This window comes from Gekko japonicus, unplaced genomic scaffold, assembly GCF_001447785.1.
Source record: "Gekko japonicus isolate JY-2015 unplaced genomic scaffold, Gekko_japonicus_V1.1 scaffold2050, whole genome shotgun sequence".
In the NCBI taxonomy this organism is placed as follows: Eukaryota; Metazoa; Chordata; class Lepidosauria; order Squamata; family Gekkonidae; genus Gekko; species Gekko japonicus.
In genome coordinates, this window is record NW_015167113.1 from 296,604 (window position 1) to 307,378 (window position 10,775).

At 56.3% G+C, this 10,775-nt stretch overlaps 1 protein-coding gene across 1 annotated transcript in view; it reads left to right on the forward strand.

Moving 5' to 3' along the window:
• Window positions 1-9,375, forward strand: part of ZNF775 (zinc finger protein 775) — a 25,844-nt gene extending 16,469 nt beyond the window's left edge. The window contains exons 6-7 of the mRNA XM_015412958.1: window positions 4,876-4,956; window positions 7,620-9,375. Of these exons, the coding sequence (XP_015268444.1) occupies window positions 4,876-4,956; window positions 7,620-9,301 (1,763 nt within the window). The 3' untranslated portion in view covers window positions 9,302-9,375. The remainder of the gene's footprint in view (window positions 1-4,875; window positions 4,957-7,619) is intronic.
• The last annotated feature ends 1,400 nt before the right edge of the window (window positions 9,376-10,775 follow it).

Here is a 10,775-nt window from a genome sequence, read left to right on the forward strand (position 1 = left end):
AGACCTGCCCGGGGGGGGGGAGGGGGGCTGGCTGAGGACGGAGAAAGAGCCCCTCTCCTCTGGTGGGACCGGGGGCCTGGGGGCGGGGAGGCTGCCAGCTTCCCCGGTTTTGGGAGCGCTCCTGGTCCGGGGCGGTGGGAGAGAGCCAGCAGAGAGGGTCCTCCGGGAGCAGGCAGCCTTCGCGACGCCCGCCAGCGCCCCTCCCCTTCCCGGTGCTCCTGCACGCCCGCCTCTTGGCCCCTCCTGCAGCGGGAGCTCCAGCCACCGCCCCCCCGCCCCCCGCACTTGCTTCTGCCGTCGGCAGCCGGTGTGGCGCGGTAGGGGGCGGAGGGACTGGAGGACTCCTGCCGTGGAAGCTGGCCGGGTGACCTTAGGCTCAGGCTGGCCTACCTACCTCGCAGGGCTGTTGTTGCGCGGGAGAGAACTCCCTGCCACTGGAGTGTGCCCCGCCCACCAGCCGTTTCCGTCTTCTGCTCGCCTGCTGCCCTTGTAGGCTGGACAGATCAGTGGAGAGATCAAGCACCTTCTTTGTGTGCCTGGGAGAGAAGAAGAAGAAGAGGAGAGGAGATTGGGTCATACCCCATGGCCCTTCACTACCCAAGGGAGTCTCAGAGCGGCTGACAGTCTCCTTTCCCCTCCCCTCCCCACAACAGACAGACACCCTGGAAGGTAGGTGGGGCCGGGAGAGCTCTTCACAGAAACGGCTCTTTTTCAAGGACAGCTCTTATCAGAACTACGGCTTGCCCAAGGTCATCCAGCCAGGTGCAAGTGGAGGAGCGGGGAATCAAATCCGGCTCTTCCAGATTAGGGTCCACGCACTTAACCCACAACATCATACTGGCTCTCTATTGTTGGAGTGCTGTGCTGGGAAAAAAAGTAAAACCAAAACCCAGGCAGCCCCTGACCACAGGCATAGACAGCTTTAAAGGGGGAACTAGTCACATTCGCAGGGGAGAAGTCTGTCTGTGGCTCCTGGCCACGGTGACTAAAGGGAACCTCCCCGTTAAGAGGCACTTAGCCTCTGCATCCCAGAGCTGCTGCGAGGCAACCTCTGTGGAAGGCCTCGCCCTCCATACCTGCTTCTTAGCCCTGCAGGGGACCTGGCTGGCGACTGACGGACCCCCACCGCTCTGATCTGGCCGGGCTCTTCTGATGGCCTTATGTGGCTGCTTGTTCTTGGCTTCCCCCCTGACAGGCCCCTGGGCCCGGGGATGGCAGGTGGCCTCTTGCTGCCGTACAGGAAAGGCAGGGGACCTTTCAGGATGCCCTTCCTTGCAAGGCTGGTGGCTGAAACGGCCAGTGGTTGAGGGCAGGAGCACCAGTGTGCTTTGGAGAGTTCTCTTCTCTGCTGAAGAACACGCAGCCCAGGAGCCTGTCAGAGCCTTGCGGGAGAGCAAAGTGTCCTGAACCATGACGTGCTCTGTCCGGTGCCAGCATGACAGAACGCCTTGTTGCTGTCTGGGGTGAGGAATGAGAAATTGTCCTTTTCTAGAAACGGCTAAAAGGGGGGTTGGGAGCTTCTGACCTGCCCTTCCTCCACAACATGCCTTGTTCCTTCCGCGTACTCCCAGTGGTTCGCCTCCTCAGGAGCAGTTTCCAACTGAGAAGGGCGCAGAAGGGAGAAGTCCAGACACCTTTTTCCCAGGCCACGGCAACAGAATTCCGGAGGCATGGACGAATGCAATGGGAGGGATTCAGACCAATCTGTTTTTGGCTGTTGATGTTGGCATGATTTCTCTTTAATCCGTTCAGCTATCAAAAAAACACAATCTCTACTCAGCTAGATTGGGGGGGGAGGTGCGTGGACTCTAATCTGGGAGAACCGGGTTTGATACCCCACTCCTCCGCTTGCAGCTGCTGGATGACCTCAGGCAAGCCACAGTTCTGGCACAGCTGTCCTTGAAAAAGAGCAGTTTCTGTCAGAGCTCTCTCAGCCCCGCCTACCTCACAGGGTGTCTGTTGTGGGGAGGGGGAGGGAAAGGAGTTTGTAAGCCGCTCTGAGACACCTTTGGGTAGTGAAGGGCCATGGGGTAGAAATCCAATCTCTTCTTCTTCTGCTGCTGCTGCTGCTGCTGTATTCTTGCAGCCAGGCACAGTCAGGAAAGTAAAACCTGAAGCCAGCCAGCCCCCCCTTCTTCGTTGACAGAGCAGAGATTGAAGGAGGAGGGCAGGGTGGGAGGGGGTGTGTCCTTGGGAAGGGACCTTGGGTGCCTTTTGCCTGGCCTTCCAACAGGCAGATGGGAACGGGTGCTGGCCTGTGTGAAGAGCCACACCTGTCCGTGTTCTCCCATGTTTTGTGGCTACTTAAGATGCTGCTGTGGCTCAAGTGATTAAGACGCTGAACTGCAGGCTGTGGAAGGTCGGTAGTTCAGCAGTTTGAGACCCGGGTGCCGCAAGACGGAGTGGGCTCCCGTCTCTAGTTCCAGCTCCTGCCAACCGAGCAGTTCGAAAGCAAGAAATTGCAAGTAGATCAATAGGTACCACTTTGGTGGGAAGGGAACAGCGTTCCGTCCGCCTTGGTGTTTAGTCATGCCGGCCACATGACCACGGAAACGTCTTCGGACAGCGCTGGCTCTTCGGCTTGGAAACAGAGATGAGCACCGCAACCCTGGAGTCGGATTCGACTGGCTTTCGAGCAAGGGAAACCTTTACCTTTTAAGATGCAGAAGCAAGCAGGGTCCGTCCGCCCAGTGGCTGAGAGCCATCTTCCCAGGATGCTCCCGTGTCCGAGGAGGCTTCCTGTCTCTGGCAACGGCATGGCAGACACAGTCCAGTAGGTGAAGTTCGGCCCTCTCTGTGCTGCACCTGCTGAATTTCTGCCAGTTGCACAGCTGTCAAAGGCCTTGAGGAGGGGGAGAAAGTTGCAGCTGGTGTTTGCCGGCCATCATGATGGGAGTGGAGGCTGCCAGCTACTGTAATCTGAGCCCCGTGCCTTTGTTTGCAACACATGGCTGGCGGTTGGGGTGGGGTGGGGTGGGGGGCACACATGCTTTCCCAGCCCTGCCCAAGTAGAAGAAGAGATTGGATTTATACCCTGCCCTTCACTACCCAAGGGAGTCTCAGAGCGGCTTTCAGACTCCTTTCCCTTCCCCTCCCCACAACAGACACCCTGGGAGGTAGGTGGGGCTGAGAGAGCTCTGACAGAAACTGCTCATTTTCAAGGACAGCTCTGAGAGAACTTGTGACCGACCCAAGGTCACCCAGCTGGCTGCATGTGGAGAAGTGGGGAATCAAACCCGGTTCTCCCAGATTAGAATTCGCGCACTTAACCACTACGCCAAACTGGCTCTTTATGGTGTAGTCCTGGAGGGCTTACTGCAGGGAGGGTCTGGGGCTTGGATCTGGAAGAGTAAGAGGGGCAAGGGAGGAGGAAGGCCCCCCCCCGCCTCGGATATGAGAGTGAGGTGGTTGGTCGAGGGCAGGAGTGCAAGAGGTGGGTCTTTGGGTCAGGGAACGCAGTACCCAGGTGTGCTTCTCTGTGCCTGACTCGAGGCACAGGGTCTCCAGGGAGGTGACAACTCTGTGGCTGGCTCTTGGCCTTCCTGCCTCACCCCCCCCCCAGCCCAGGTTGTGTCTCCCGGATGCTCATTTCTCCTCTAGTGCGACTGATGCCACTCAGGCTGCGGCAGTCTTCATGCTGGCTGCCCCACCTGAAACGTGGGTGTAATGATTTCAAGTTTTGGTGTGTGTGTTTCTTTACATGTTTAGTTTGACTGCAGTACTGTAAGAAGAGTGATAGAGGTAGACAAGTGTGAGGTGATTGGCTGATGACTGAGAGTGTGGGAGGAGGGGTGTCTATGAGAGTTTTTCTGTGTGTGGAGTTGGAAGAGGGAGCATAGTCTGTGTGACTATGGGAGTTTTTGAGTCTATTCTGTGTGAATAAGACAAACAGTTTAGTCTGTGTGACTATGAGAGACTGAGTCTATTCTGTGTGAATAAGACAAATAGTTCAGCCTGTGTGGCTATATAGATGAGAGAGAGAGAGATTAGACTGAGTGTCTACGCCTGTCAGAGAGGAGTTTGGGGAGTTTGAGAGACTGTTTGTGACACCAAGCTTTGCCAGTTATATTTACAAGTTCTTTTCATCAGCAACAGTTCAAAATAACCAGAAACCTATTTTGTTCTTTATTAAATAAATCATTTTTTGTTTAAACGTATCCCAGAAATCAGAACAGTCCTTCCTCAGGGCCACATAGTCCTCTGAAGTGCCCAGACCCTGGGTCATTCTACCAAAAGAGAGATTTGGAATTTTTAATTCCTGGTGGCAGCAGAAATCTACCAAGTTTATGTCCACAGAGGGTGGTTTAAAGGTAAAACCGTCTCCCCAATAAGTGAGGACGCCACAGTGGGCCTTGCTGTCTCTGCTCCACTGTCCTGCTTCACGCCCCTTCAGGTCTGCCCCCCCCCCCAGCACTCTGCTCCTCCCTCAGTCCGTTCTGCTGGGTCAGAGCCTCGGTCCGTCTCACTCAGCCTTGCCTGGGAGCAGGCCAGGAAGGACCTTTCTCAGCCCACCTTGCCTGAGAGCAGCCAGGATTGGACTGGGGACCTTCTGCTTGCCAGGCAGATGCTTAGCTGTGGCCTGGCCCCTCCCTCCTGGCATTAAAGTTGTGAGTGAGCAATTTGGCTACTGCAGAAATTAGTTTGCTGTGGAGCCCTCCTTCCTGAGCTGACACAAAAATGTGTGAGCCGGAGGCTAAAAAACTGTGAGCTAGCTCACACTAACTCAGCTTAGAGGGAACACTGCTCTCCGCTGGTGCACATTCTGGGCTGGCCCCTCCCCTCCTTTCTTGCCTTGAAGAAATGGGGAGGGGGATGGAGGGTTCCCCGCACACTAACCCCTGCGTCTGCATTTGCCAGGTGATCCAGCATCGTAAGGGATGGAGCCGATGGAAGAAGTCGGCCTCTGGACCCTCAGAGAGGTGGGAGCCAAGGAGACCCCCCTGGACGTGGGCTCAGGTGCGTGGGAATCCCTCGGGTGTAGCTGGAGTGGGGCAACAGAGACCGAGCGGCTCTCTGGCTCCTGCCGGCCTTGACTCTTTTGTTTCCTCTGCACTCATTTGGGTGCACGAGACGGGGCTGGGCATCTGGGCTTTGGCGGTCAGTCATGGCACCCTCCCCTGTCGTAGGCCTCCGGGATCTTTCCACTGCCACCAGCCGGCCAAACACCCCCCCCCCCCGGGGGACAGAAGGAGAACTGCTGGAGGCTTCAGCCGTCTGAATCCCGATGTCCCTGGGCCAGGGTGAATCTTTTAAAATGTGTTGTTTTAATAGGAGGTAGGAGGTTGGTTCATTAACTTCTTGCAGGTCACTGTGTGGATATAAATCTGTGTGATTCCTTTTACGAGAGCCAACCAAAATGACCCAAAAGACATCACTTGCAAGCAAGGCTCCCTCTAAGCTGTGGAGTCTTGTGAGCAAAAACTCTGCTTTGTGAGCTGCTGGCATTAAAGTTGTGAGCAGGTGATTTGGCCACGACATAAATTAGTTTGCTCTGGAGCCCTCCTCCCTGAGCGAAGACAAAAATGTGTGAGCCAGAGGCTAAAAAACTGTGACCTAGCTCACACTATCTCAGCTCAGAGGGAACATTGATCAGGAGCACGGCTCCCTCTGAGCTGTGGCGTCTTGTGAGCAAAAATTCTCCTTTGTGAGCTACTGGCGTTAAAGCTGTGAGTGAGCGATTGGGCTGCTGCATGAATTAGTTTGCTCTGGAGCCCTCCTTCCTGAGCTAAGACAAAAATGTGTGAGCCAGAGGCTAAAAAACTGTGGGCTAGCTCACACTCACTCAGCTTAGAGGGAACACTGCTTGCAAACCTGTGAAGTTCCTCAGGTGGGGTGTTAAAAAAAAGGTGGGAGTGTCAGGGTTGCCAACTCTGGCCCAGGAAATTGGGCTCTGGAGGGGGGATTTGGGGAGGGATTTTACCTGGAATCTATGGTCTGTCAGAGAGTCTGCCTTCTGAAGTACCCCCTAAGGGACCAATGAGATTTTTGGGGTGTGCGCAGCTGCGTTATCTGACGAAAGGAACCTTGGCCTCCCTGGAAACTTTGAGCTCAAAAACCTTGTTGCCCTCTAAGGGGCTCCTGGGTTCGAATGTGGCTGTTCTGCTCCTGAGCAGAAACTCTTGAGCAGTGGAAAGTGAATGCCAGTCATCAGCTGAACATTCAGAAAAGCTAGATGGAAAAGTGCCGTCTTTGAGGCTTGATGGATCATGGGTGGGACCCAGGGCCTCCCTTCCACGGTGCATCCCGTCAGTGGAGGAGGACTTCTGCTGGCAAAGAGGAGCTGCCCGCGAAGGACCTCTTTCTCCCCTGGAGGAAACATCTAAGCCAGGGGTGGCCAGACCTGCTCAACGTAAGAGCCACACAGAATAAACGTCAGATGCTTGAGAGCCACAAGACATGAACAAATATTACACGTTTTTATCGGAAAACATGCAAATTGACCTTTTATTAACATTAAATGAGACTGCCAAAAACAATAACAAAAGGAGTAAAAGCAGATATTGATAATGATTTTTATTTGTCCAATGATATTTATTTGTTTGCTCTTATGTGTCTAAGAGAGAGAGAGGTGGAAAGAAAGAGAGAAAGAGAGCGAGAAACAAAGAAAGCAAGTAGATGGGGAACGGATGAAGGAAGAGAGACAGAAAGAAAGAGAACAAATAGATGGAGAGCCTCCCGGGAGCCACACAATGTGTGTGAAAGAACCACATGTGGCTCCTGAGCCACAGTTTGGCTACCCCTGCTCTAAGCAGAAGAGAGTCCATTGGTCAGTCTGAGTGGGCGGGAGTCCCAAGACCCAGCCCTACATCCGGGAGTCATATTGGTCACTTTGATTCTGCTTTTTCACCCCAAATCCGGAGTGGCTTGCCTGGTTTCCCCTCCCTCCATCTTATCCTCTCATCAACACTGTGCGATAGGTTAGATCAGGGGTGTCAAACATGCAGCCTGGGGGCCAGATCAGGCCCCCGGAGGGCTTCTATCAGGCCCACAGTGGAACTGGCTGTCTTCTGCTTCTTCTTCCAGTTCTGCTGCTGCTGCATCATTGTAGGTTTGCCGCTTACAGATACACACCTGAACAGCATACTCAAGATTGCAACAGCACAGACATTCTGATGCAATAATCCAGAGCAAGAGGCGTCAGCTATCAGACACTGTTAATTAAACAAAATATTGCAAGAGTGCTAATGTTTTAAGCATGTTTTTATTTTAAGTAAAAAAAACCCTTTGTGCTTGTGTCCTTTATAAAAAGTTTATATCTCCGCTACCTGGCATTACATTTTATGACACACGTGGCCCGGCCTAACAAGGTCTCATTTATGTCAGATCCGGCCCTTATAACAAATGAGTTCAACTCCCCTGGGTTAGGCTGAGAGAGGAGCAGCCCAAAGTGCGTTTCACGGCAGAACAAATATTTAGTCCTAGTCTAGCACTCTAGGCGCCACACCACACTACTGCCCCTCTGCCCTGCGGCTCCCTGTGGGCTGGGCTTGCCGGTCAGGTGCTCAGCCCAGTCCGCCTTGGGCAGTGGCCGCGGCTTTGCCCGTGGGGTCCTGTGTCAGAGTCTCGTAACGGGTCCTTCTTTTGCTCCCTTTGAGAATGTGTGTGCTTTGACCTTACAGGAGTCCTAGCCATGGCCCAAATCAGGAAGGAGCCTCCTCCGGAAGGAGACGCAGAGCAACCCAACGGAGCCCCCAGAAAGTCGGCTGGATGCAACGGCCTGCGAGTCGAGAGGAGGAGGAGGAGGAGGAGTTTGTCACGACTCCACAAAGCGGCGGAGACGCAGCCATCCCCGGCAGGGCTCTTGCTTGACGGAGAAGACTTTGGCCACGGAGACCGTCTCAGCTGTGACACCAAGAGGCTGGGGCAGAACTCGGCGGGAGGAGGCCTGTATGACAAGGTGGTGGTTTTCCGGGTGGGAGAAGGCAAGGCGGGCCAAAGGCCGTGCGCGGCGGCGGCGGAAGGCAGCTTCGCCTGCAAGGAGTGCGGGAAGTGTTTTGCCTGGCGGTCCTCCTTGAACATCCACAAGCGGACCCACACCGGCGAGAAGCCCTTCAAGTGCAAGACCTGCGGGCGCCGCTTCAGCCAGAAGCCCAACCTGCTGTGCCACCAGCGCAACCACACCGGGGAGCGGCCCTTCAAGTGCGCCCGCTGCGAGAGGAGCTTCCGGCAGAAGCAGCACCTGGCCAAGCACCAGCGGACCCACCTCCGGGCCCGGCCCAGCCCCCACGCCTGCCCCGAGTGCCAGCGCGGCTTCAGCAACAAGGCTGTCCTGCGGCTGCACCGGCGCCTCCACGCCCACCACCGCCAGCTGGTCTTCCAGGAGCTGAAGAAGGCCTACAAGGAGACGGTGGCGCGGCAGCGGGAGGAGGCCCGGGCAGGGCTCGGCTGGGGGGCCAGGCCCAAGGGCCAGCGGCGGCGGGGGGTGAAGAAGTTCATCTGCAGCGAGTGCGGCAAGGGCTTCACCTGGTGGTCTTCCCTCAGCATCCACCAGCGCATCCACACCGGAGAGAAGCCCTTCCCGTGCACCGAGTGCGGGAAGAGCTTCACCCAGAAGCCCAACCTCTTGCGGCACCTCCGCTACCACAGCGGCGAGAGGCCGCACGCCTGCCCCAAGTGCGGCAAAGGCTTCACCCAGAAGCAGCACCTGGTGAAGCACCAGCGCACCCACTTGGCCGAGAGGGGGTTCCAGTGCCACGCCTGCGGGCAGAGCTTCCCCACCAAGGGGGCCCTCACGGTTCACCAGCGGGCCGGCCACGTGGGGATTGACCTCCCGGCCATGGGGCCGACGGACGAGAAGGGGGGTCTTCCGCTCAGCCCGCCGGGGAGCCTGGGGGAGTGGAGGGGCTCCCTGCTGGCGAGCGGCCGGAGGCTCTCCCTGCCCCCCGATCTCCTGAGCCCCCCCAGCGACGCGGAAGGGCAGCCGGTCCTGATCGTGGAGCCGGGCACCCGGCCGCAGGCTCTGTCCCAGACCAAGAAGGGCGTCTTCTGGAAGCCGGAGGTCCCCAAGCCGCCCGCCCCTGAGCTGAAGCAGTACATCTGCAACGAGTGCGGGAAGGGCTTCGTCTCGTGGTCGGCCCTCACCATCCACCAGCGCATCCACACCGGTGAGAGGCCCTACCCCTGCGGGGAGTGCGGGAAGCGCTTCAGCCAGAAGCCCAACCTGGTGAGGCACCAGCGGTACCACACCGGGGAGAAGCCCTACCCGTGCGCGGAGTGCGGCAAGTGCTTTGTCCAGAAGCACCACCTCAGCAAGCACCAGCGGGTGCACCGGAAAGAGGCCCGCCCGGGGCCCCCGCACTGATGGAGACAACGGAGGGACTGTAGGGAAGGGAGGCCCTGCTTGCCAGTCTTTGCCTTTGTTGAGCCTGTTAGGGGGGCGAGGAGGAGTGTGGGGGGGTCTGCCTTCCCCCCCCCCTCGTAAGATGTATGTGGACTAGTCCTGTCGGGCCCCTGCAGTGAAGGTGTGCGTGTGCCGGGTGAGACCTGCTGCCTGGAGAAGATTGGGCTGTCGCCCCAGGAATGGCAACAGTGGGTTGACTGACTTGTGGCTCTCTGCGGCAGGTCTCCATCCCAAGATGGGCACGAAGGACCTCCTTTCTCTTGGCCCCTCAGCCGTGGAAGCTTGGGAGGTGCTCCGTGGACTTGTAAGAGGGCCCTAAAAATGGGTTTGGTTTTGTTTTTCCTCCTATGCCTTGGACTGGGAGCTGAAGCAGGCTTACAGCAGAGTTGGGCCTGATTTGAGCATGACTCCAGGGAGGCCAACCCCCCCCCCCCCCCCCGAGGCTCGGCCCTGACATGATGCCCTGCAGAGACGGGGTTGCTGAGACACACACAGCCACTTGGTGCAGGAAGCTACACAAGAGTGGTCCTTTGACCAGTGTTTTCGTCCAGGTTTTGTCGCCGTCCCCTGCCTTGGGTACCGGTTATCTGGGAAAAAGGCAGGTGTGTCAATGTGTCTGATGATTACACTAAATTGAAAGCCCTGTGGGAAAGTGGTTTTGGCTTGTCAGCATCGTGCGTAAATCAGTTCTTACTTCCAAATAGGACGGGAGTCTGTCACGTGTGAAGTGTTGCCTAAGTGCGTTTAAACATGCGGGTGTCTTGTGACCTGAGACTGTAGAGTGAAACCGATTGTCAGCTGAAGAAATGAGATGAATTAAACATCTGTGTAACGCACCTCTGTCTTCTGTGGCTGGCTGGGCGCGATGCCCCAGAGAGGAAGTTTATTTGTTTTATGGTATCCATAGTCCACTTTTCTCACAGGGACTCAAAGCGGATCACACAGAATAATTGTTGTGGAAGGAAGGGTGTCTTTCATTACTGAGGAAGTCCCTTAGAACAGTTGTTCCCCGGAAAGCACCCTGATAACCAGTGGCCACCACAGAGGGACCTCCCAAGAACATCTAGACTGACCCACTGAGAAGCTATTGTTCTACCACCGTAAATGACAGGATAGAAACCCTAGAACTCTCAGGCTGGGGCAAGGGATGTTCTGTATTCTCGGTGCTTGGGGGGGGGACAGTGGGAGGGGCTTCTAGTGTCCTGGCCCCACTGCTGGACCTCCTGACGCCACCTGATATTTCTGGCCACTGTGTGACAGACAGAGTGTTGGACTGGGTGGGCCACTGGCCTGATCCAACACTGGCTTCTCTTCTGTTCTTATGGATAAACATATGGAGCAGAGGTCCATCAGTGGCTATGAGCCACAAGGTACAGATAGGAACTCTCAGTCTGGGGCAAGGGATGCTCTGTATTCTTGGTGCTTGGGGGGGGGT